This window comes from Macadamia integrifolia, chromosome 8 (assembly GCF_013358625.1).
Source record: "Macadamia integrifolia cultivar HAES 741 chromosome 8, SCU_Mint_v3, whole genome shotgun sequence".
Lineage (NCBI taxonomy): Eukaryota > Viridiplantae > Streptophyta > Magnoliopsida > Proteales > Proteaceae > Macadamia > Macadamia integrifolia.
In genome coordinates this window covers 24,947,434-24,975,146 of record NC_056564.1, presented here as the reverse complement: position 1 = coordinate 24,975,146, position 27,713 = coordinate 24,947,434, and the positions used below count along the sequence as shown (strand labels likewise).

General features: G+C 38.3%; 1 protein-coding gene across 1 annotated transcript; it reads right to left on the bottom strand.

The window, feature by feature from the left end:
- Positions 1 to 27,272, bottom strand: LOC122087178 (CRM-domain containing factor CFM9, mitochondrial). Its single transcript, XM_042656220.1, has 4 exons — positions 26,832 to 27,272; positions 26,392 to 26,722; positions 1,511 to 1,912; positions 1 to 709 (listed from the first exon to the last, which is right to left on the bottom strand). The coding sequence occupies exons 1-4, from the start codon at positions 26,915 to 26,917 to the stop codon at positions 224 to 226; spliced, it is 1,305 nt and encodes a 434-aa protein (XP_042512154.1). The 5' UTR covers positions 26,918 to 27,272; the 3' UTR covers positions 1 to 223.
- Positions 27,273 to 27,713: the final 441 nt, after the last annotated feature.

Below are 27,713 nucleotides of genomic sequence, written 5' to 3'. Positions count from 1 at the left end.
GAAACAAACAACCATCAAGATCCTTTTTATTTCAACCTTCCAATGTGGAAATTTAAGCCCTGTTTGAAGAGTATAACGAACAAATAAAATTGTCAAGTCCATAACATTTTTTGTCAATTAAGCTTATACCATAAGTTGATGAAAATCTTCAGATCACATTCACAACCTCATAGGTACCTTAGCCTCCTAAATAAAAGAACTCAAAACTTCTTAATTTGCAAATCTACCAAAGAAAATCTGGATCATCAGAATCCCGTGTCCAACCGTTGAAGCTGAACTGGCAAAGCTCTCTCTCTCTCTCTCTCTCTCTCTCTCTCTCTTGCTGGGCAGAAGAGCTTTCTTCATCATTGGAATCAAAATCAGTACTTGGTATGTTGGAGTCCTCAAAATCAACTGCAATTCCCATCAAGAATTCATCTTCAGAGTCAACATCAGCTAGTGATGACTCTGGACCTACAAAGTTCTCAACTTCTGAACGATTTGTCGAGGCATGACTAGTTGAATCAAGGCTTCCTGAATCAATTTCTTTGGAGATTCCTTGTTCACAAGACACTTTCCTAGGACTGGGCAAGGTTGAACTGGAGCACCAAGTAACCGGGTCACCACAGAGTGCAACATGCCTATAATAGAGTTCCAACTCCTTCTCGGCTACAGCTATGAAGCGCCTCAGAGAATCAAGTGACTGCTTGTACTTTGATTTTTCAAGTGCCTGCAAGAAATAGGAAAGAGAAAACAAAACAACATTGGCAAACTATATGGAGGAAAAACATAATGCTACAAGAAGCATAAACAGGATGCTGAATAGAAGGTTTTACAAAAAACCAAATAAATATAAGGGCGAGCAGGGTAAGGTTAAGCAGGAGACACTATAAATACCTGAGTATGGATCAGGTTCTCATACGAGAATCATTCTCGTACGATGTGGAGTCCAAGAATGATTCTCGTCCAAGGACCTGATCCGGACTCTAAATACCTCCACTCATGTATGTGATAACGTTATTTGCATAATTCCTATGTAACGGAATGTCCCTTGTTACCATGTCTTAGACCCCAATGTATTGAAATCAAATGGATGATTTTGGCATGGATAAGATTTTTGAGTTGAGAAACTTCGACACATTCCTACATAGATGCCAGTGACTACAAGTATATATTCTCAGACCCCCAGTGGTTGAAATCACATGAGATCTTTCAGACAAGAAACCAAAATTTCTAACTTGCTTCCAAATAGTAAGATATAAAAATCTGCTACAACATTTAATTTAAAAATAAAAAAATAAGAGAAAAAAAAAAAAAAAAAGCAGAGGGGGAGCTGGGTGGGAAAAAAGGTTGGGGGGATCTTTTATTGGTCTCCTTTCACAAGCCAATTTTGAGTTTGTTTTTAACCCTGCAACTTAAAATAAAATAGTAGTAGGATTGTAGGAATAACAAATATAAGATACAGAAGGAGAATTTCAGGAAAAAAAAAAAAAGAAGTAAAGTGAAGCTTCTTTAAAGTTCGACCACATACCCTTTTCTTGGACAGTGTATCAAAAGGAGACATAATTCCTGGCTGAATATAATTTATTCCCCGATAGAATATTATAGTGTCATCTCCAATTATCTGAATTGGGATACCACCACTCAATCTAGCAATCTCCCTTGTATACTCATGTACTTGACCAGGTTTACAAGGCTTGCATATGACCTTAACAGTTTCATGCTTCTTCCAGTGCAGATGCATATTAAGAATAACACCACCAAAAACCCCTCTTCTGCCAACTGGCACATAATTAGACCTTTTCTGGGCCATCTTTTTCATGTAGAACCGCTCTTCACCAGTGAGGTTGTCTGGTTGAACCACTGGGCCCTGAACTTTAGGGACTTCATACCTCTTCAACCTCTCAATTAATAAAGCTTCCTTGATTTTGGCCTGCAATTGATAGCATTAACATAAATCAATATATTTTGTTTGCATGCATCTTAACAACCATGAATATGGTTAAACAACTGAGAAATCAAACCAGAACAATAAATGTCAGACCTATATAAACTCAACATCATTGACAGAACCCATCCTTCCTACTATTTCTTTTTCAGTGCTTGCAAGGCAGAATTATCTAACAGGAAATAGCACTAGTTAGTTATGACCTTAAGATCATTAAGGTGGGAAAATTTTAGCCTAAACTAGCAGGATACATCATTCCATTACCTTCTCTAACCAACTCCTAGAATCTCAAACACACACACACAAACACCACCTTTTCCAGTTTGTTATTTTTTACTTTCTTTGAATTTTCTCATTACCATCCCCAAAATGGCTGCGACTTTGTTTGGGACATTTGGACATTGAATAGCATTCCTGACTGTTTAGGGGACAATTCTGTTTTTCAAAAAACTGACAGTGAATCTCTCCAGGGATTTACACTCTAGGGGATAACTCAAAATACTAAATTCTATAAGAGAACAAAAATGCCACCTTTATGTTCAGGGAGAACACCACGATACAAAAATTAATGGGAACTATGAGTTGATATTATCATACCACAAAGAAACAGAGATTCCCACAAGATTCTTATAATAAGAACAAGAATGGGGAGAATGCATGAGTGATCTAACTGATCACCCAAGCCCTTTATTTATAATAAGCAAAGTAGTGTCATTACAGGAGTACCAGTCCAATTCATAACCCAAACAAGAATACAGGTCATTACCGCATTAAAAGTACCCCCCCCCCAATCCAGCCGCCTCACTCTAAATAGGGTCGGTGGAGGGGGGAAATCCCATTGTGCCCCTGCGGTATACTTATCCGATTTCTAACACTCCCCCTCAAGTTGGCGCATAAATATCACGCATGCCCAACTTGACTAAACAATAATGAAACATCTTCCCAACTAAACCCTTAAGGAATACATCGACTAACTTATCTTCAGACTTCATAAAGGGAACACAAATCAAGCCAACATCCAGCTTCTCTTTGATGAAGTGTTTGTCAATCTCCATATGTTTGGTACAATCAAACTGTATTGGATTATGGACAATACTAATAGCAGCCTTGGTATCACAGTAGAGCATTATAGGAAGACGAACAAGCACATCAATATCATCTAAGAGTGTGTAACCACAACAATTCACAAATCCCTTGCGCCATAGCACGAAACTATGCTTCAGTACTAGAACGAGCTACCACATTTTGCTTCTTGCTATGTCATGTGTCAAGATTCCTACCCACAAAGGTACAATAACCTGAGATGGACTTTCTGTCAAGAGATCCAACCCAATCAGCATATGTATAGGTTTCAACTCTAAAATGATTATTAGGAGACAAAAGAATCCCTTTTCCAAGAGCAGATTTCAAGTACCTCAGGATATGTAGGGCTGCTTCCATATGGGAGGAATAGGGATCATGCATAAACTAACAACCATAGCAATATCAGGCCGAGTATGGGAAAGAGATCGATTTGCTTACCAACCGTTGGTAACGCCCTTTGTCAACAGATTTACCCTCTTTCTCCTTGAATCAGAAGGATGACATCCCAATAAACCAGCCTCTGATAATAGATCAAGGATGCACTTCCTTGGGATAAAAATATGCCTTTAGAAGATCGAACAACTTCGATTCCAAGAAAGTACCTTAGCTTCCCAAGATCCTTTATTTCAAACTCTCGACCAAGAAAGTCCTTGAGGTGACCAATCTCAACAGTCATTCCCTGTCACCACAATGTCATCCACATAGACAATGAGAATTGTAACTTTATCACAAACCTCTTTATAAACAACGTGTGGTTAGCATTTCTTTGTTTATACCCCACAGATGTCTTCGCCTTGTGAAATCTCCCGAACTTCGCTCTAGGTGACTGCTTCAAATCATAGCGAGTATGCTTCAACTTACAAACATTGCCCTAAGTTCCCATACAAGAGAAGTGGAATATTTATATATACTTCCTCATTGAGCTCTCCATGGAGGAAAGCATTCTTGACATCAAGTTGTTGGAGATCCCATCTTAGGCTCACAGCATATGAGAGCAACACTCACACAAAGGTCAATTTGGCAACTGGTGCAAACGTCTCTTGGTAGCCAATGCCACATGTCTGAGTGAATCCTTTAGCAACAAGTCTCACCTTGTACCTATCTACAGAGCCATCCATATTCTGCTTCACCACAAACACCCATTTACAACTGATTGGTTTTTTCCCAGGAGGAAGAGTCACAAGATCCTATGTAGCATTATGTTTAGGGCATCCATTTCTTCCACCACTGCAGCCTTCCGTTTTCCATCTGCAAGAGCTTCTTGCCAATTCTGGGGAACACGAGCAGAAGAAAGAGAGGACACAAAAGCACGATAGGAGGGAAAAAGAGAATCATATGAAGCAAAATGGAATATAGGGTGTTGAGCGCAAGTCCTAGTGCATTTTCTAAGAGCAATAGGTTGGTCATAAGAAGAAATTATACCTATCACAATAGGCTAAGTCGGCTCTGGATCCAGGGTTGGCAAAGGGGATGTGTAAAGGTGTTGTGCTAGTGGTAGTGGTCTTAAGTTGCTTATTTCTGGTGTGGCTCCTACGATAGACTTGAAGAGTTGAATCATCAATCTATATAAATCTATCTTTGAAATTCCCCAATAGTATGCTGCACAGGAGTCAACTCCCCCTGGGCGGGAACAGTGGTCTCAATCTCCCCCCTGAGCTGGAACAGTGGTTTCATCAGTAGTCTTTGACCCCTTACTCTCTATCGGAGATGGTAGATACACTGGAGGTGGAGCAAGCAAATTCAGAGTCGTCTCTTCACTTTCAATACCGGATTCCCCCTGAAGAGATGGCAAGGAATAATAGCCAACAATTCATAGAACACTACATCCATGGTGACTATCTAGTAGGAGGATGGTAGCACTTGTATCCTTTCTGAGTAGGTGAATAACCCAAAAAGATACACTTAATGCTAGAGGTTCAAATTGTTTTGGTGAGTAGTGACCCCTAGCATAGCAAGCACACTCAAAAGTCTTTGGAGGAACCAGAAAGGAGTTACCCCCATGGACAACGGCAACAAGAGTATGGGAATCAAAAACCCTAGTAGGCATGTGGTTGATCAAGTGGGCAACAGTCAGAACAGCATCACTCCAATACTGAGCGGGAACCTGTCTGGCAAACACCATTGCGCGGGTAGCGTCCAGTAAGTGTCTGTCGTTAGGCAACCCACTCTGAGTAGGAGTGCCAACGCAACTAGTTTGATGAAGGATCCCATGTTCAGTTAGGTACCTCTGAAACTAACCCTCCATTTATTCAGTACCATTATCACTACGAAGAATTTTTAAAGTAGCATTGAACTGAGTCTAAATCATCTTGTGGAAGTGTTGAAAGCAATTAAACATCTCACTTTTATGTTGCATCATATACACCCATGCTGTGTGAGAGTAGCAATTAATAAAGGACACAAACCAACGTTTACCAGAGATAGACGTCCGAAGAGGTGGACCCCACATATCAGAGTTAACCAAATGGAAAAGTTCAGAACTTCTTTTATTTAATGAAAAATAACTAGAACGAGTTTGTTTAGCCAGAATACAGGCTTCACAAAAAGTTATCCCTATTACAATGCTTAACTAATTGAGAAAATAAGAGATAATGTTTCAAGAAGAGGATGTCCCAAATGACAATGCCACTATTGCAAATCAGAGGAGACAGAGTGTTGCTGATGAGGAGTAGCAAAGACCGAATCTGTAGGAAGACAACTATTACCAAGCAAATAGAGACCACCTTGCACCTTACCACATCCAATCGTCTTCCATGTTACCAGATCCTGGAAAACGTAGTGGGAAGGAAAAAATGCTACTTTACAATTCAAATCCCTAGTAAGGTTACTAATATATAGCAGATTAGTAGTAAAGTTAGGGATATGTAAAACTAAATTTAAAGTGAGAATTAAAACACTGAATAGAACCATTTCCAAATATAGAAGATTAGGTGCCATCTGCACCCTCACTTTTTCTCTGCCTGGGGTGGGTGAATATTGGTGGAAAAGGTTGGCAAGAACCAGTCATATGATTAGCGGCCCCGAAGTCAATGATCCAAGGACTAGAGACCACCGATGCATAGTGACCACCAAACAAGATACCTAAATGAGCAAAGTTGGAACCTGAAGGAACTGGAGAATCAGCACATGTTGATAAATTGGAAGCTTGGAGCATATGTTTGAAAGCTTGGAATTCCTCCTGGGATAGACACACAAGGTTTATCAACAGTTTCAGCTTGATGGTCTTGGTTTACCATGAGTACGTTTAGCTTCAAAATCAACTGGTTTCCCATGAAGTTTCCAACATGTGGATTTGGTATGATATGGTTTTTTGCGGTGTTCACATTTCACCACCTCCTTGGTAGTGTCATTGGTACAAATAGCAGCTCCCTCAGAAGTAGCAGAAGCAATCTGTAGGGCTGATTTTTCAATAGAGGGAGTGTGAAGCATAGAGTTCCGACAACACTCCTCCATATGAACTAGGGCAAAAGGTAGAGTAGGGAAGGGAGATCTACTAAGTATTTAGACACGAATCTGATCATACTCAACATTTAAACCAGCCAAGAAATTATACACCCTAATTTTGTCCACATATTTTCCATTGGAAGCAATATGTTCAACACTGGATGGATGATAGTTTGTAAAGTGATCAAGCTCATACCACAAAGTTCGAAGCTTAGCATAATACTTGGACACATAGAGGTCTTGTTGAGTAGTAATATGCACTTTTTTGCGAAGATCAAACACTTGAGCATCATTCCCTATTTATCCATAGGTTTCTCTGGCAGCAGACTAGATTTGAGAGCAGTTTATAACAAGAATCCTCTAGATATAGATTGATGTATAGAGTTCATCAAAAAATCCATTACCAGAGAGTTATTGGTGATCCATTTATCTCGAGGAGTACCCTCCTCAGAGGGTTTCTTTGATTTTCTTGTGATATGTCCAGTGAGACCTCTGTTAGCAATCGTAAGATATGTGATTCTGGACCAGATGAGAAAATTAGTTCCATCCAATTTCAAAGAGCAAGCACCAAAAGGAATATATTCATTGCGACCTTCCCTATCAGAGTCTGAAATTGCAGTAGATACAGTAGTTACTCCATACATAATGAAAATAGGGAGAAGTAACAAAAATATGGGAGAAATACCAGATCTTCAAAGCTAACCGTCAGAAAGGGCCAATACTTGGATCGAACTGCCTAATAAGGGTGGTGAAGTCCTCCAAGTTATATCTGATTCTGATGAAGAACTAGAGATATGGTCCAATTAGGGTTTTAGGAGAAAACCCTAAAAATCTTCAAGGAAGAGGATCACACACAGCCTTGGCAGACTGGGCCACAAGGCCGGTCGAACTCCTCTTTAGGTGTAAGGAAGATATCCTCCAAATCTCAATCGATTCTAAGAAGTAGAACCTTAACATAGGGGTTTGGAGAAAAACCCTGGTTTCTTGAGGGCTTCAATCTCGTAGGTTGATCTTGTGGATGATGATGGGTCCTTTCCCAGTTGTTGTACTTAATCTTCAACGGGTGGAAATTTGTTCTTAGAAGTAGGAAAAACCAAATTTCAAGGGAGAAGAATAGAAAATCGTAAATAGGTAAGAACCCTAATTTTTCAAAGTTATTTTATCTAAAACATTGAGGTGATGTATAGGACAGCAACTAGATTCATATGAATCACCTCATTAGTATTGTCCTATAGGTAGTTGGGAAGGTAAAGTGGGAGAAGATGGAGGCTTGTGAAGAAGATGGAAGATGAGAGAGAGGGCTTGCGATTTTGGAAGGAGAAGAAAAGTGGCTGAAAAAACTAGATCGGAAACTTAGCTCTACTACCATGTTAAGAACAAGAATGGGGAGAATGCAAAAGTGATCTAATCGATCACTCAAGCCCTTTATTTATAATAAGCAAAGTAGATTCATAACAAAAGTACAAGTCCAAGTCATAATAGAAGTAAAAGTCCAAGTCATAACAGCAGTACAAGTCAAAGTCATAACCCAAACAGGATTCATAACCCAAACAAGAGTATAGGTCATAACCAAATTACGTGTACACCCCCCCCCCCCCAATCCAGCCACTCCACTCTAAATAGGGTAGGTGAAGGGGGGGAAATCCCCAATTGTACCCCTGCGGTACACTTATCCTATTTCTAACAGTCGGCCAAAAGTGAATAAGTCTCCTCCCCCAAGGATAGGGGTGTAGCGCATGGAACTTTTCAACTTAATCCCAAAGAAAGAAGAAAACCAAACAAGCCTTAGTGGCCAATAATTTAAAGAAAGCTAGGCTTCTTTATGCCCAGCCCGACATGGGCCTTTAAAGCCCCATTAGTTGGCCTGTTTTCTAGCCCAAGTTGTGGAATATGTTTTAGTTTCTTTCCTTCTATCATTTTAAGTTGATTTGTTTCACTAAAGCATTATTACCTAGCCTAATGGGTTTCCTTTATGTGTTATGTTTCCTATTGGCTGTGTAATTATAGTTAGTTTTCTTACTGGCTAGGAATTCTCTCTTTTTATATCAAAGCTTGTAGCCTATTCTAGGCCCTCAATGATTTTATATTGAATGAAAGAAAGCTTTGCATCAATGGAGCCATGAGAAACAGCAGCAACCTCAGTGGGATTCTGAGGGTAATCAGATGGTAGATCTGATTTTCTATCCATCTCTTATTCTCTTCCCCATCCCTGCGACACCAGGTCAGTACATCCATTGTTCTTCAATTATTGCTTAAGTTCCAGTGGGGTTTCAGTCAATATTATCTGTTGAAACATAGGTCTGATCAGCCATTACAATCTGGAATTTATTTTAAATCAATTTGGCTGTGTATAGTTGCTGGCAGCACCACTGTTTTGGGTGCTTTTGACGAATAGTTGATTCCCTCTTCCAAAGGAATCTAACCCTTAGATTGGCATGATATTCAGAGGTGTTAATCTGAACTTTGTCCACTGTTTAGAATCTGACCATTAGATTTTGCTCATACTTTTGGGCATTGAAAAGCTCCCCAAGACTTACCTTTGACCAGACTTTGAGGCTGATCAAAACCTTTGATTTCTGTGATAAAAAATCTCTAATTCTGGGTTTTGAAGTTTCGGACGTTTATTTGATTGTTGAGCTAAATCCAACCAGTAGAACATTGTTGTATTCTGGGGATTATCTAATCTAACAGGTCGTGAGCCTTGTTAAAATTTAATCTCCATCAGAAATGGTTGACTATGCCCCCTATCGTTGATCTAAATTTTATTTTATGGTTTTCTTGAGATGCTGTCACGGGGTGTGTAATTCTAAACCTAGGGTTCATCCTATCTACCCCCTACCAGGGTGTCAACCCTAGGCTCGACCCAAGTAATCCGACTGATAAAACCCAAGACTGGACCAATTGGTTCAGTCTCGGGTTTTATGGGTTTTCCAATTAATTGGTTGGTAGCGGTCTGGACTAATTAGACCAACAGGCACCAGACCGATTAACCCGAGCAGCCCGTGCACTAACCAAACCCCATAAGCTGACCGAGTATTACCCTTTAGAGTGGGATTGCTCACCCACAATGCTTTCCTCTTATTTAGAACCCTATTTCATCCTTCTCCCTGACAGTTTTCCAATGTGGAACTAAAAATAAAGCATATCTAAGTGCCATTATTTTCTCCTAGAGTATAAATCTCTCCTCTCTAATAGTCTTAGTGCCACTTCAGATAGCTTGCAAAAAGGTTCAGGCCCACAACCTATATGCAGAGTATGGGCTTGTTAGTCAATTATTCATCCCTGGCCCAATTATGACCCCATCGACTAAAGACAAAATAAGAGCCCCACTAACCAAAACCAATGAAAATCAGCTTCAGTTAGGGAAGCAATTAACTATTCGGTCTGGTTTCGGTCTTTGAACTGATCAACGCAACACTTATGGTCAGACTGACAGACACTGACAAGATGACACTTTCTAAATTTTGGGCAAATTCTAAAAGCATAGGTAGAACAATTTATATAAAGGAAGTAGAAATGAACAGCTACCCGGCCAGACGATCCGCCCCTGACGCAGCAGCGAAAACCTACAGCCGAAGGAAGGGCAAGGACAAGGCGATTGCACCTGCTGCCTCTCTCATCTATTAAGTACCAGCCTCGCCAACCTATATATAGACTATGGGCGCAACCAGCCCACATGATGCATGTGAGCAACCAGCCCACATGTTGCATGTAAGCAGCCAGCCTATATAATGCATGAGAGCAGCCCACTCACATGATTTTCATGAAGTTAGTTTTCTTTTTTATGTAATCCTACCTATAAATAGGGATCAATTGTAAGCATTGGGGGTACAACTCAGAATTCAAAACAAAGTTTTCTTATACAACTCTCTTCTTGTGTTTGATCAAGAAATCCCTTGTGTTTGATCAAGGTAGGTTGGTGTTTGATCCACCTTGTGGTGTGAAGCTCGGGTGTTACTTTTATTGTCTATTATCCTATCATCTTCTTCTATCAACAAATTTTCAGCAAAATCCTACTTCCAAATCTAGATTTCTTTATTCTCTGAGAAAAGATCCTACCTTGGTATTGTTTTTAGCTTCCTCAATTACAATATTACATCACCCCCACCCCCAAAACAGATATTCAAATTAAAAAAAGAATACCCTGCTTTGTAATTAAACATAGAAAACCAATATTAAGTTCAAACTTCAAAGTCATTTAAGAAAGAATAAGTTAGAAATCAAATATCACCAAAACTATTAAACTAATTTGAGAATTGTTGAAAGTTGTAACCCATAAAAGAAGCAAACAAATCCTATCTACTGAAAACTTCCAAACCGTAGTGGATCCCATTGACAAAAAATCTCAAAAAGTAGGGGCATAAGACAGTCGTCTTAGTGGTGATGTGGTATCCAAAAATCCTCAATTTCAAATCTAATTAGAAGATTTGAATCCACTTGAAGCTGCGTAACAGTTTCATAAATATGAACATGTACCATAGAATAATGACAATTCTGTAATTATGAAGATGAACAGGATAGAATCGAAATAGGAACTCATTAAATTTATTATGGAAGCAGGGATATGGGAGGATTTTTCATAAATTAATGCAATTATAGAAAAAATGATTAAACTGATATTACCAGACACTACTTAGACTATGTATCTAAGATAATAGTAAATGATTCTGAAATTTCAGAGATTAAAAGGAGAATTTTATCGTAACAGGGAATGGGAAAAAGTGAACTAAACTTCCAAAAACTACCTATACCGAGCTGTAACTTTTAAGGGAAGGATCAATTCAGACTGAAGGGTAGATTTAAGCAATAAAAGAATCATTCTACAAAAGATTAGAGTGAGTGATGGAACTGGATACAGGAAAGGAACAAAACAAAGCAGGTTAATGAGAATTGAGTTGAAAACTGAAACCTAAGTTCAGATTATAAGAAAACTAAGAAATTGAAGCTAGGATATCAAATTTGAAAGGGGAAAAATTGGCAGATGAGATGACAATATAAAGTAAGCTAAAAAAGAATATGAAAACAAAGGATCTGTCTAGTGAAAAAGATGAAGAAGAAGGACGGTTACTAATCTGAACCGGAGAGACCAACCCTGAAGGATCAGATTAGTTAACGTTGAACCCAAGAGAGTAAAGTGTTGTAAATCAATTGATTGGTCTGAAATATAATAGAAGAAAGAAGAACCAGCCCAAATTGATAGAAGACCGAACCAGCCAAATCGATCCCCATGCAATCCAGATTAGTCCAGCCATAGAGGCCAAAAACTCCCTACAAATTTCAGTTTGTTGCTATTTTGTCTACAATCAAAGCCTTAGTCAACAAGGCATTGATTGGGAGAATAATTTGGAAGGTTTCTAGAAGATCATGTATTAGTTTCCTTTTGTCTTATTCTCTTGTTAAGCAAGCAAGTAAACTTCAGAAATAGGGAAGTTTTTGTTTCTACATTTTTTAAGTTTCCTTTTTTCGATATGTTTCTATCTTGGAAACCTTCTATTTTGAAGGTTTGACTGAGCCTACTTAAAGGCTATCAGTTGTTAGTTTTCACTGAGATCTCTTTAGTCCTACAAGCATTCATGATTTGTTCAATAAAAAAAGAATTATAACAATTGGTAAGATTAGATAAGTCTTACTTTGTAGTAGTTTAGTATACATAGAAATTGGAAAAATTCATAGAGATATTTTGTCTCAGTATCACTAACAAGATTCAAGAATAAGATTTAGTTATTTTTTAGTTATTAAAGTTAATAACTAAGTAATAATTTTTCACTAGCGAATTGGTCATCTAATATTACCAATTGCAACTTCTTGATTTGAATTGAATATTTTTAAGTATCGGGCAAAAAATCAGAAAAACAAAATATTTGACATTTCATGAGTTCTTTCTTTTATCACTTAGGAGCCGTGTGAGATGAAAGTCTCATGCACAGTTTTGAATGAGAGAAAGAAATGAGGAATCCTCTTTTCGACTATGACTCTCCCACTCTAGTCATAGCTTTTCTTTCTATTACTTCAAAACTAGCTGCTTCAGCTTAGGAGACAAGTTGAGTTAATAAAATTTGATGTTTTTCTTCAAAGCTGAGAGATTCAGTTGAGGGGTGGGATACCTAAAACTATGAGACGGTGAGAGGCCTAATCCATCTTCTTCTTCCCCCCTCTCAATTTTCCATCAATTCTTCTTTCTCTTTTATTTCTGTTATATTCTAAGTACTTACAATCCTCATGATGTAGAATCATGGCTGAACCGGATTGACCCTCCTAGAAATCTCAGCCAAGGTTTTAAAACTCAATCTTGCCAGCCATCTCACTATCCCCAAAAAAACGAGATATGGCAAGATCTCGCCAAAACCTTGTATTTTTTGGGCGGTCGACTCCCTAGTAGATCTCGGTGGGCATATGGCCTTTGTAGGCCCTGAAACTGTATATATACCCTATTTTAGCCATTCTAAACACAATGGAAACATCAGATTAGCAAAAAAACAAACTTAAAATGGTACTTTGACAATGTACCCTACGTAAGTATGCGGCGAATCTTCGAACACTTCATCCAGTATGATATATTCATCAATCCACCTTCCACAATCACCATTTTGACACAACTTAATCATTAGAAGATATAAAAACAATAATTTCTAATTCCTATTGCTGATTGATGAATCACATACATTCAAATAACAATGTAACATGACAAGTAACAACTAACAAGTAAACATAAAGCCATAGAGTACATAACATCTCCATCCTAGAAACCAAGACTCCTAGTACTGAAATGAGTGACAGGTCATATCATCATAGCCTCCATGTTGTTGCTGTCGAAGTATGTTTTGCTCTGATTGAATCACAAAGGCTGGCCATGTCATAGTTTGACGAAAGTAATACTCAAAGTCAACCACAACAGCCCTATAAACATCATCACCAATAAGCTGGAGGTACACAATCTTTGGGTAAATATCTCTGAAACTAAATGAGCTTGAACACGATCCATAGCTGCTGCTTGGTGCTTGACAAACAGGAATCACAACATATGGATGGGGCTAGGGCTGGGGCTGGGGCTGGGGCTGAGGCTCTAGAGCCCCGAAGATGCTATCCACAAAACCTAACCCAATCTAGGACTAGGAGTGTTGAGTCGTGTGACTGACCCCCATACTCAGTGCCAAAGGGGTAAGAGCTGGCATGTGGCTGTGGGTATCCAAACTGGCCAAATTGACTATAATGACTAGTCTAAACCTGTTGTCCCTATGCCACATATAGCTAAAGGTGCATCCAACGACTCCCCAAGAATTACAAGTACCAGTACCACTCTCTATGATTAAGCCTCCAAGTGTGTCAGTCAAGCTAAGAATCGACGATGTGAGCCTCTCCTATAGGGTGTGGGTGTGGGTGTGGGTGCGGGTGCAGGTGCGGGTGCGGGTGCGGGTGCACCCTGTCTAGTGTGGCATGAGTGAACTGAGTCTCTCCTGTGAACTGCACCTGTTCTTGCTCCGGTTCAGTGTAATGGTACCTCGTGTAACCCCCCATCCCCATCCCCATCCCCATCCCCATCCCCATCCCCATCATCATCATCACTGGACCGTGACCAAATAGTTTCAGGCACCACATCAACCCCAGTAGCTTGGGTCTTGAAAGGCCTGGGTACCTGTGAAAGCACACGGCCCTCTTGAGACATATACTCATCCACGTATGTACCCATCTAACTAGCTACCACGGGGTCAGGCCTACCCCCAGGCTGATCCATAAGTGGCTCACCTCGATCCTTCACCCATTGGTATAAGACCTCATTTGAGTCTTCTTGGAAAATGTTAGCAAGTTCAATTGGCTCACTGCTACCCTCTTGGCCTTGACGTATATGTTACATCTTCAATCTCATGTTGTAATGCACAAATACCAATTGCTGCAGCTTTTCATGACCCAGTCGGTTCTGCCTCTTGGTGTGGATCAATGAGAATGTACTCCAGTTATGCTCACATCCAGATGCAGAACAATTTGGGAGAGCACCTTGATTGCTATCTTCCTCAAGTTAGGTGCATCTTTTCCATATTGGACCCACCATTCACCAGGGGTAGTAGTTTGCCTCCCAGCCACTGCCGCTGCCCTACCAAAACTCCCATTAGCATCCCTAAATTCCTTCATTGGCACATATTTCAAATATTGAATCATAGTTTTCAAGTTGCCTTACCAGCGCCTTAGCGCTGATGTGGTCTAGAGATGGTAAGGCAGTGCTCTGCCTTTGTGAAGTGGCGCCTTATGGGTTTTTTTTTTTTTTTTTAAACACAATTTAAAATTACTTGATGAAGATTCCAAATATATATTTTTTATTGGTAAGTGTATGGTTTTGTTAACACTTGAGATGTATGAAATCAGCTTTACTCCATCAAAAATAACCAAAACAAACAAAACAAAAACACGATTCACAAACAGGGTTTGGATTTTGTCAAGGGTTTTAAGAAAGGGCTTTGAGAAGGAATCAAGGAACAAGGAAGAACCATTGATCCAGGCCACCATTTTGCTCCGGCAGCGATGAGCTTCATTCTTCTTTGACGGGAGTAGAAATATATGTTGGTGCATGATGTCTTGTATTCCATCGCAGTTTAATCCAGGGAGTACTGGTGCAGCACCTAGACAGGCAGGACGGCGGTCCCGCTATATATTTGTAGTTTAATCCGGATTAATGTTTTTTCACTATATATTTGTAGCGAGGGTTTCTTTCTCTGTAATGCAAGCAATACTAAGAGGTGTGAGGACGAGCGTTGTAACCCTATTCTCCATTGATAGTGAAGCAGGATCTCATCCCACCGGGGACGTAGGAAACCTTGCCGAACCTCGTAAAATCTGTGTGCATTGTTTGTTTTGTTTTTCCATTATCTTCTGCATTGTTTTAGGGTTGCGTTTCTACAATATAGTGGATGACCTTAGGACTTAGGCACTCATTTTGGCATCATAGAGGTAAGTATAATAAATACTTGTACTTTTTATGTCTTCTTTTCTTTATATTTATAATTTTGCTTCATAATTATGTATTTATATTATATGTTAATATGTTATGATGATTGATGATTGATGATTGATGATTGATGATTGATGAAGATGAACTTAATTTATTCATTTTATTGATTTGTTTTCATTGGTAAGAATATGAACCTTTATATTTATTTAACATATGAGTAATAAGATTCAACTATAAAAAAATTACACATGAACGCTTTAGTTGATAAGGCGACGCTTTATGCCCGCCTTATCGCTAAGGCGCTCTAAAAGACCCTCAAACGTCTCCGTCGCCTTACCGCCTTAAAAACTATGTATTGAATACGAGTTAGTACACAATACGGTATGTACTTCAACACTTAAGAAGTTATAACCTATAAGTCTATATATATCTTAAGCATTAACCCACCTCAATGTTGCATGTTGCCTGTAGATTAGCTTTAGGGACCAACTTTGCCACCACAAACTCCACTGCTTCCGTCAATTCATCATCCATTCCTAGACCATACTTGTAGTGGTACTTAGGATTGAGATAAAACACTGCAAATTCCATAAGTAACTTGTCATTAACCGTAATATGTAAAGTAAGTCTTCAATAGTTAAGTTTATAAACTCACCAGCTTTATGCAATGGATGCCTCAAATGTTTCTCCCATCTCTCAATAATTTTGATGTAGGATTTTGCACCCCTAGGGATAGATGCTCTCACCTTGTCTTTCATTTTCTCCATTACAGCATACACATATAGTAAGGTAGGCTACTTCTCTGAGTCTACCAACCTCAAGACAGTAACAATTGGGCCAAACATAAGAACATTCTTCACATCTTGCCAAAATCTTTCACTAGAGATGGTCTATGCTGCAATACCAACTGGCGAACCCAATTCCCTCCATCCAAACCACTCTTTACTGGCAAACATGGATCTCAAACCAATCTTATCTTGAAAGCTCTTCAGTGCAATGCAGTTGGTTGCAAATTAGGTCATACCTAACCTTACCAAGTCTCCACCGCATTTTTTCCCCAGCAAAGCGAGAGAAAATCCATGGTTGTAAACAAATATGATCACTTGTCTTGCCAGTTCAACCACACCTGCTACCAAAGACTTCTTCACCGTTTCTTTAAGCATTAAGTCAACGGAGTGGGCAGCACATAGTGTCCAAAAAAGGTGGATGTTTTTGCTCTTCTTATTCACTACTCCCCCCCCCCCCCCCCCCGCTTTCTTGAAGTTGCTCCCATTGTCTGTGACAATATGAACAGCATTCTCAAGCCCCACCTCTGTGACAACATCCTTCAACAACTTGTATGAGTACATTGCATCTTTCTTCTCTTTGGATGCATCAACCGACTTTAAGAATACAGTCTTCCCATCACAATACACCATAAAGATATGGATAGTCTAGTTAGTCCAGTCCAACCATCACACATCACAATAACTCCATATCATACCCACTGAGTCTTCAAGCCATTAATGTACTCATCTAACTTCTTCTGTTGAGGCAAATAAACATTCATCAGCTTATAAGGAGTGGGCCCTTTTGTTCCTAGACCAGCCCTTCCTGCAGTGTCAATAATGGCATAGTAATATGTCCCTTGTGGAGCATTAGCTGGGATGCTATTATAGAAAAAAAAATTGACATTGCATTCCCAAGTTGTTTCTATGTACCCCAGGCTTGCTTTATGGTTCTTTGATATGTATCCTACTGTCTAAATAACAAGGGATCTTGCCTCTCATCAGGATCTCTTCGGGGTGATGATGTGGCAGCCCTCACACTTTGAGCTCTCCTTAAAGGCACATCCACATTCCTTTGCTTCTTGTTCATTCTTCCCTCTGTGGGAGGCACATCTGATGCAGCTACTCTAGAACTAGAGCCACCTGCTCCTCTCTTCATCTCTACCCGCCTAACATTTTCTATTTGATGAGAGACTAAGCTCGTTGCCTTAACTTTTTGCAATTCTCTCCATTCTGCCCTTGGCATACCTGATTGTGGGTTGTAATCACTATCAGATTCATCAGAGTCAACATCCACTGTTGTTGGTTAAGGATGACTCTCTAAGACTGCCTCATCGAATTCTTGGTCCAACCTTTGTTTCTTTGCCTTCTTTAACATTTCACCTCTTAGACTACGTTGTACATCTTTTATGACTTCATATGGTGCTTGGGGCCATTTGGCAACATCCTTATACCCCCCCAATTAAATTTTGCTTCAACCTAGTAGCACCTCTAGAATTTATCATCTTCTGACAATACCTACACCTAGACTTTTTTTTATCATCGGACATAGGATCCCTGTGTAACCATGCAATATCACCACCATGAGAAGTAGACATTGTTCCCCAACTTCAAGTCTTCAACACTATTACATAAAAGTGTTTGTGCATGAATTAGTAAATAGTAAATTAGTAACTATTCAACATAAACACTATATTGTAAAGAATGCATGCATTAAGAGCTACTCAATAACTTGTAGCTATTACATATTAATCCCCTACTTTTTTAATTTTTTTTGTAATTTTAAATCATATTTTTTTATTAATAATAAATCAAAGTTCATAATAAAGTATACTAGAGTGCAACTAATAACACCATTTTCATTTCAAAATATACAAACAATATTTACACAACATTAGAGTAATTTTCCATCGAAAACAGAAATTTTTTTCATAATTTTTTATTTTTCTTTAATTATTTAATATATATTATATATTTCAGAAAATTAATTAATTAATATATATTATATATTTCAGAAAATTAATTAATTAATTTATTGGCTGAAAAAAAATGGCCACCATGAGGCTATAGATCAGCCTTTGGTGACCAATATATAAAAAAAATGAGTACCAAACATCTTACATAAATCATTTTTTTCAATTTTTTTTTTAGAAAAGCATTTATTTTAACAGAAAAATAAAAAAATTAATTTAAAAACAGAAAATTAATTTTTCTTCCATGAATGTATAGATCACCCTTAGAATCATGACATTTGAAAAAACCAATGGTAAGAAACAAGATTTGATGACATTACTTTGAAAAAAAGGGGTTTGGGAAGAAGTTTTTACCTTAATGTTCTTGAGGGGAAAAGCCACTACCAATCTTAAATATCTTTGCTTCAATGCAACTAAGAGTGAAAATCTCCAAGAAAGAACAGATGTTCCACAGATTTTGTGTGTTTTTCCTCTCAAAAATAGGTCCCAGAGGCAAAACCAGGCGAAACCAGCGAGATATCTAACCTCTTGGGGTCAAAACCTTGTTTATATGGTGTGGACCAAACCAAAAATTGGACCGAAATGAACCGAAACTGGTTAAGTCAAGATTTTGACCAAGATCTCGGCAAGATCTCAAAATCTCGCTCGAGATTTGGTCATTTTTTGACCTAGCCTGTTACGCCAACTCGCCTTTTCGACACAACGAGATCTCGCCAAGATCTTAAACCATGATCTCAACCGAGACAAACGAGGTCCGGTTAGATTTTTGAGTTTAGTAGGATATTTTAGGATTTATGTTATTCAGGAAAGATTGAGTTATTTTAATTGGGAAGATACGTAGTATTACATTTTGGGTTATTTTGGGGGTAGCTATTAGACAAGTATAAATTTCCATTTTTAGTTTTGTTGTGTTTCTATTCTATTAGTCTGTAGGAAGTAATTAGGAGTTGTTATTTCAGTTTTAGATTTTAATTAGGCAAATTTTGATTTCAGTTTATTATATAAAGGCTTGTAACTCAATTTGTTAAACAAGTTTTGAAGAATGAATTGAACGAGTGTTTTGGTGTCGAGTATGGTGCAAAACTAGGTCGTTTGACCTCCTCCCCCCCCCCCCCCCCCCCCTCCCCCTCCCCCTTTTTTGTGCTCTCACTCTCACATCTTCTTCCTTTCTTTTCTAAGCTTATTCCCTATTTTCTATTGCTGTTCTTCTGCCGAGCTACAAAGGAGTTGATCAATCTCTCCCATTAGTGATTTGTTTGGTCTGATATTCTGGGCACTGCTTGCCCTTCCGTAGGCAACTCAAACCCTCGAGTTTCGCCTCTCAATTCCTTCCCTGTAGTGAGCTTCCACTCTGCAAATCAACCTGCCTGCTACAGTACCATGATTTTTCTTCTCTTAAACTTGCCAAATTAACTCTCTAAGAACTCTATCATAGGCTTTTCTAAAGCCTATGAAGATCTTTCTTATATGCTCTAAATCTTTCCATTAGTCTCCTGAGAAAAAAAGATAGATTATGTGGTTGATTTTCCTTACATAAGCCAAATTGGTTATACAAAACATTAGTTTATTGTCTTAAACACGCTTCAATTGCTTCTCCCACAATTTCATAGAATGGCTCATGAGTTTAGTTCCTTTATAATTATTACAGCTTTGAATATCACCTTTATTTTTATAAATCGGTACCAAAATGATGTTTCTCCATTCATCTAGCATTTTCCTTGTACTTAAAATATTATTAATTACTCTAGTTAGCTAGGGCAATCCACAAATTCCTAGACTCTTCCAAACCTCTATTGGGACATCACTGGACCTACTACTTTACCTATTTTCATATATATTTTAATGCTTCTTTTACTTCAGCCACCCTCATTTTCCGTATACATCTAAGTTTCGTAGTTCCTTGATGGTTATTATAACTTTCTAATATACTAGTATTATTTTCAATTAGTAAAATGTAGAAATATTTAGTCCACCTCTCTTTAATCTCCTCATCGTTCATTAAACTGTTGAAATATGTAGCCTGAATTCATTTTATGGAGTAGAATTATTCCTTCCGGTAAGGTATACAACACTTCAATTAAATAAGACTTTGTACTTAAAAAAAAAAAAAACAAATCTATGAAATTTGGCTCACATCAATTGAATAATTAAGTTCACGCTACTGCTATTATTGGCTGGATTCCCTAAAGGACTCTACCGACAATTGATTGGTTTTAAGAGTGAATTAAGAATTATTCCCCAAAATCTTATTTAGTCAATGGTTGAAACTTAATCGTATTGCTTGGTGGGCTCATTAGTGGGCCAATTAGGGTTTCATTGATCTTGTGGGCAATTAGGAGCTGCTAAAGAAATTTGACATTAATAGTAAAAATCATCAGATACTCTGATGAGTTCATCCTTTAAACTAACCAAGGATGAAGATGGCATTTCTGAGGATGTAACTAGATATAGAGGCATGATTGGGAGCCTTCTACATCTAATGGCAAGTAGACCTGACATCATATATAGTGTATGTGCATGTGCTCGGTTTCAAGCTGATCCCAAGAAATCTCACCTCAAGCTGTAAAAAGAATTTTTAAATATTTGAAAAGCACTTGTGATGTTGGGTTATGATACCCCAAAAACCAACCCCTTGACTGAGTCAGCTTTTCAGATGCTGACTTCGCAGGCTGCCATATCGACAGAAAAAGTACCAGTAGTACCTGTCACTTTCTCGGCTCTTGCCTTGTCTCTTGGTTTAGCAAGAAACAAAACTCCGTTGCTTTATCTACCACCGAAGCCAAATATGTTGCAGCTGGTAGATGGTGTGCTCAAATCCTTTTGATGAAGCAAACTCTCCAAGACCTTGGAGTGAGTTTCGAATCTTGCTCAATCATGTGCGATAACACCAGTTCCATAAGCTTGAGTAAAAATCCCATTTTACACTCAAGGGCAAAGCATATTGATATTCGACACCACTTTCTGCGAGACACCATTCAAAATGGCGATGTTTCTCTAGAATACATTGAAACCGAGAAACAACTCGCAAATATATTCACTAAACCACTAGGTGAAGAGCGTTTTAGTTTCCTAAGGAGCTTGGAATTTGCAACCCATTTGGTTGAAAGATTAACCATTCTTTCATGCATATTTATTCCAAAAGCCCAGACTTGAAAAACCCCTTCAAAATTCACAATTTTCTAGGTTTTCAGGAAATTCTAGAATCTTCCGGTCGACCGCCTCAAATCTTCCGGTTGACCGCCACTAACTGAAAGGATTACCGGTTGACCGCAGCCATCTACCGGTCGACCGGAGCCGCTGAAAACTTGATTCCGAACTCCTTTAAAATCGATTTTTTTAACCATTTTGTCTCATTTTAAAAACCCCTTTTAGCCTAAAACCCTATTTCGACTATTCCTCTCCCAAAACCCTAGCTTAGAACCCATTTCTAACCTAGATCTCTCAAGATCCTTTCCCTTCCCTCCTTGGTGTACTTGCTTTGGTTTATGAAAATTCCATTAACAGTTTGTTTTATTTGAAGTCCAAGGAAGAAATTTAACTCTCCCATCACACTCATTTCAAATTCATTGCTCATCTTGCTACTGAAATTAGTACACATGCTCTCGTTGGTTGAGCCAAAGATGATATCATCTTCATAGATTTGAACAATGAGTATGTCATTCTTCAAGTGCTTCACGAACAGGGTTGTGTCAATCCTCCCCCTTGAGAAGCCACTTTCCATCAAGAAAGTACTTATTCTCTCCTACCAAGCTCTAGAAGCTTGTTTGAGGCCATACAACGCTTTCTCAAGTCTATAGACATGGTTTGGAAACTTAGGGTCTTCAAAACCAGGGGGTTGAGCTACATAGACCTCTTCTTGAATGCATCCATTCAAGAAGGCACTTTTAACATCCATTTGATATAGTTTAAAGTCCTTATGGCATGCAAAAGCTAGTAGCATTCTAATGGACTCTAACCTTGCTACTGGTGCATAGGTTTCATCATAGTTTATTCCCTTTTGCTGATTATACCCTTTGGCTACTAGTCTCACTTTATTTCTTATTATGTTCCCATCTTCATCCAGTTTATTGCGAAAGACCCACTTAGCACCAATGATGGTGTGGTGGTCAGGTTTTGAGACAAGTTCCCATACCTTGCTTCTTTTAAACTGGTGAAGCTCCTCTTGCATAGCAATAATCCAAGCACTGTCTTTTAGTGCTTCTTCTATGTTCTTGGGTTCGATCCTTGAGATAAATGCAGTGTGATTGTATACCTCTAGGGTTTTAGATCTAGTTTGGATTTCTCCATCTAGATCCCCTATAATGTTTTCTAAGGGATGATTCCTATGAGGGATGACTTCCTTAGGAAGTGTTTTTACTTTTTCGATGGTAACATCATTAGAATCATCAAGAGAGATATCATTAACCTTGTTCTTAAGCTCATCAAACATGGTATCATCATCATCATCATCATCATCAAGAGATTTGTTTAAGTTATTAGGCAATGATTCATCAAACGTACTTTCATTGATTCTTCAACCATTAATGACTTTTTATTAAAAACTCTATATGCCCTATTGTTGAGTGAATATCCTAAGAATATTCCTTCATCAGATTTCGCATCAAATTTTCCAAGATAGTTTTTAGTGTTTAAGATGAAACATTTACACCCAAAAACTCTAAAGTAGTCTAATTTTGGCATTTTACCAAAATACAGTTCATAAGGGGTCTTGGAAAGTAAAGGTCTGAGAATTATCCTATTTATTTAGTACATAACAAGCTGTATTTACAACTTCAGCCCAAAAGTACTTGGGCAAGGAATACTCATTGAGCATAGTCCGAGCTGTCTCTTGTAGTGACCTGTTTTTCCTTTCAATAACCCCATTAGATTGAGGCGTTCTAGGAGCAGAGAAATTATGGTCAATTCCATACTTGTTGCAATATAAGTCAAATTGACTTATATTGTCAAATTCTCCTCCATGGTCACTCCTCACAGAGGTTACTGTATATCCTTTCTGATTTTGCAGTCTATTACATAGAGTTGCAAATTCATCGAAGGCATCATTTTTGTTTTTCAGAAAAACAGTCCAAGTGTATCTAGAGTAGTCATCAACGATTACAAAGGTATAATTTTTACCACTCATACTAGATACATTGATAGGTCCAAATAAGTCTAAATGAAGTAGTTCCAATGGTCTAGAGGAAGAGACAATATTCTTCGACTTGTGGGAGACTTTGGTTTGTTTGCCTTTTTGACAAGCATCACAGAAATTGTCTATTTTATACTTGATTTTAGGGAGGTTCCTCACAAGATCCTTGGATGCAATGGTTTGAATCAACTTGACATTTACATGTCCAAGTCTTCTATGCCATAATGATGACTCACTATGGTTAGAAACCAAGTATGCATTCAAGGAACTTGATTCGTCAAGCATACAAGCATAGATATTGTTTTTGCCAGACCCTTTTAGAATTAGATTATCATTTGCATCTTTAATGCAACAATGAGAAACATTAAATTCTACTTTGTATCCAATGCTACATAACTGACTTACACTTAGGAGGTTATAATTCAGATTTTTCACAAAGTAAACATTTGAGATTGAAATACCTCCAAGTCTTATTTTTCAAATATCAGCAATTTTTCCTTTGCTGTCATCTCCAAAGGAGACCCATCCTCCGTCGTAGTCCCGCAAGCTTGAGAATAGGTTCTTGTTGGATGTCATGTGTTTGGAGCATCCACTGTCGATAACCCATTCGGCTTTCACCTTATTCTTCAATCAAACCTATAATAGAAATTTAATCGTACATTGATCCCCATAATCTCATGGGTCCATTATTGTTAGTGTCAAACTTTCCTAATGGAACCCAAATGGTTTTGTACTTTTTAGGTCTTTGGTTCTGCCTTTGGGATGACTTTGGGTTTCTTTGGGTCCTCTGATGTTCATAAGATCCATTTGATCTTTGAGGAGTATAGTATCTTTGAGGTCTATAGGATCCTTGGTTTTGGTATTTCCCTTGTGGTCTATAAGTCTCTCGATGGTAGTTCTCATATCCTTAGTATTGTCTTTGGGGCCTCTCAATAGAGTCTCTTTGACGTTGGGATTTTCTATACCTAGGCATAGGTCTAGAGTCTTCTTGAGACCCATATTTCCTTCTTAGGGGCGTGTAGTAGTAGGCATGGCTAACTCTTGGTTTCTCAGTTTGAGAGTTGGGGTTCTTTCTTTTCTTAGAGTGACATTGGTTTATGAAATGTCCTGTCTTTTTGCAAAAACCACATTTGATGTAAGAGGTGGATGGTTGGTTTCTTTGGTCACCCCTTCTTGGATTCTCACTTTGTTTTTCTTTTCTCCTAAATGGATTTTGTCCATTGTAACCCAGTCCTTCTCTTTCATTTGGACATTTCCTTTGAGATCTAAGAAGATTGTCAAGGATCCTTTGCCCTTGGGTGAAGGTGCAAAGGGTGGAGTTCAACTTGAAGTTTTCTTTCTCCAATTCACTCACCTTTGAGGTTAGTGCATCCACTCTCTTATTGAGTGCGTCAACCTCTTTTTCAAGTTCATTCTTATTAGACTCTAATTTGAGACTTTCTTCATGCAAGGTCTCGAAGGCTTCTTGAAGTTCCTCATTAGAGTCCCTTATTAAGAATTCAGATTGAGTTTGACATACTTCTTGTTCTTCATCTCCGATAGCCATCAAGGCGAGGTTGGTGACTTCTTCTTCAAATTCGCTTTTCTCCTCTTCATCACTTGAGTCCCATTGGGCTGCATAAGCCTTCTTCTTTGGTTTATGTGGGCATTCGGTTCTGAAGTGTCTAGGCTTTCTGCACTCAAAACATACTATATCTTTAGAAGAGATTTCCTTGGGTTTAATTTTATATTTACCTTTTTCCCTATAGGATATGTCTCCGTAGGATTTGTTCTTGTGTTGAAATCTTCCTTTCTTTTTGAGGAACTTGTTGAATTTCCTCGTGACGAGTGAAATTTCTTTTTCTATATCAAATTCTTCATCATCGCTTACTTCTTCGATAGTTTGAGATGACTTTAGAGCTATGGTTCTCTTTTTGTTCTCAGGATTTGGTTTGTTGGCATTCAACTCTACTTCATGAGTTTGTAGAGATCCAAGCAAGTAGTCCAAAGAAATTTTTGTCAAGTCTTTGGCTTCTTCTATTGCTGTTTTCTTGGGTCTCCAAGCTACAAGCAAGGCTCTTAAGATTTTCCTGACTTTTTTAGCGTTAGTGTAAGTTTTACCTAAACATTTGAGACTGTTCACAATGTCAGTAAATCTTGTAAACATAGAAGTTATTGACTCATTTTCTTTCATAAAGAAGGATTCGTAATCAGAAACAAGTTGGTTTACCTTTCTTTCCTTTAGCTCTGCTGCACCTTTATGTGTGACAAGAAGCATATCCCAAATCTCTTTTGTTGTGTCACATGCTATGACTCGGTTGAACTCTTGTTCATTAAGGGCACACTGAAGGAACGTGATTGCACGGAAGTTGTACTGGATGAGAGTGGTCTTCAACTGTCCATTCCCCTTTTCTCTTTTGGTATTGTTTTTCCATTGGGTCAATGAAACCCTAATTGGGCACACTGAAGGAACATGATTGCACGGAATTGACCTTGTGGACATCAATTTGGTATTATAGTAAGTCATTCCTCCTAAGTCAGGTGCATTGCTTAGATTAATTAATGTTTCAAGTTTCAAAGAATAAAATTTTATTGCTCTTTGGCAATCCTTGATCTCTTTTCTGGTGATTGGGTTAGGCAACCCTTGATTTCTGCTCTCATGAATAGGTTACTCAGAAAAATTTTAGTTTAACTTCTGCGCTTATTGAGGTAATGTAAATAGAAGTAACAATTGGATTTCCAGGATAAGAACAGGTAGGAATGGTAACTATTTGATCCTCCTATGAACATGTGGTTTCAGCTCATGACTCAATGGAATCCTTTTTTTTTCTCCCTTTTCCTCTACAACAATTTTTTAAGGTCAGAATTGAAAGTAATAATAATGGAGATATAACATGAAAATGAGAAGTACAAAAGGAATTCAACTATAGATAGACCAGGAAAGAGATCCCACAGATGAAGCCTGGTCCCAATGGACATTAATGAATATCTTTTGAAGAAGGAAGCCTATAAATCATATCAATCCTCGTAAATAAGGATAAGGTTAACTAAAGCTGTTCAAAAAGGAACAGATCAACTAGTTAACTCTGGTACTGTTGATATCAGAAAAGGCTAAAAAAAAAAAACTCAAGGACTCAATTTTCACTCACCTTTTCAATCTTGTATTTGATTCTAGCCTCGGCGTTTGGAAATTTCTGCTTCCTACCCTTGACCCCAAGACATCGTGGATCCCTCTTATTTGCTGCTTTCCTCTTTCGCTTCTCTCTCTTTCGCTGCAATTTTAATCGCTTCTTGGTCTTCCACTTCTCCTTCTTCGGGGGCTCAATTTCATGCATTTCAAACTTGGGCTTCCCTTGAGAAATGACTAGATTTACTAAGCCATGGCTCAAATTCCTGAAGACCCAAGAAGTTCTCCAGGGATTGCATGGAATGAAAGCTTCAGCTGGAGAAACAATCATCTGGTACTCATGGAAACCCGACCTGCAAAGAGCATAAAGTTTGGGGTAAAAAGGATAAGAAAGAAAATGGGTATGAATGGCATAACAAATGAATTGGGCAATGGAAAGGATCAATGAATATAAGATATTACCTAAAGGGATGACGCTTCAAAGAGTAAAGACCAAGGAAAGGGGAAAGAAAAGTTCTACGGAAGGAGCCAAAGAAACGGTTTGTCATGTCTCAAGGATAAAGGCCCGGGATCAACTATTCTAGTTAATTATTCAAACTTCTTCACCACTGGGTTGACCATCTGCACCTGAATCCATAGCCTTCAAGCTTTCAGCCATAGCCCGTTCCCTGTTCTGAGCCTGCCTTTCAACACCAACCATCCACAGGCCTAGAGCACTTCCAATCGCACAAGCCCACAGAATCCTCATTGACCATTTATCCCCAATAACTCCTCTACCACCCATTATTTGTTATGAAGAAAGCCTCATCCTTGTCATGCACATCATTTTGTCTTCTTCTCTCCCTAGGTTCATTCTTTTGACGTTGGAATTTCTCTCGAAATCCTTCGTCCACTCCTCAATACCTAGTTAAACAGAAACAGTTTGAGATAGAGAAGAAAAACAGAGCAACAAAATCCATAATCAAAATATGTGGAAAATTGGAGACTTACCTGCATAGTGATGCTCTAGGGTCTCAAACTATAGTTGCTAAATCAGGATTTGGAAAAATTTTAGACGTGGATGTGTTCAGGTGTTTATCAGACTTGAAACTAAATATAACAATGGAACATTGGTCATTAAGTTTAATACAACAACAACCACCACCACCATAACCTTATCCCAACTAAACGGTGTCAGCTACATGGATCCAATATGATCATCAAGGTAAAGAAATACAGGATAAAAGAACTGCAACAAGGAACTAGAAGACGATAAAAGAGATACCAGAGATATGTCTAAGCAGTAAAAAAGAACATAAAAAATTTTAAGTTTAACACATGGAAAAAAAGTCTATTAATCGAAGT

Excerpts from the sequence above, each read along its gene's own strand:
- LOC122087178 (XM_042656220.1), bottom strand. The coding sequence starts at position 26,917 with ATGACAAACCGTTTCTTTGGCTCCTTCCGTAGAACTTTTCTTTCCCCT. Across the intron at positions 26,723-26,831 it reads TTGAAGCGTCATCCCTTTAG|GTCGGGTTTCCATGAGTACC; the intron begins GTAATATCTTAT and ends TGCTCTTTGCAG. Across the intron at positions 710-1,510 it reads ATACACTGTCCAAGAAAAGG|GCACTTGAAAAATCAAAGTA; the intron begins GTATGTGGTCGA and ends TATTTCTTGCAG.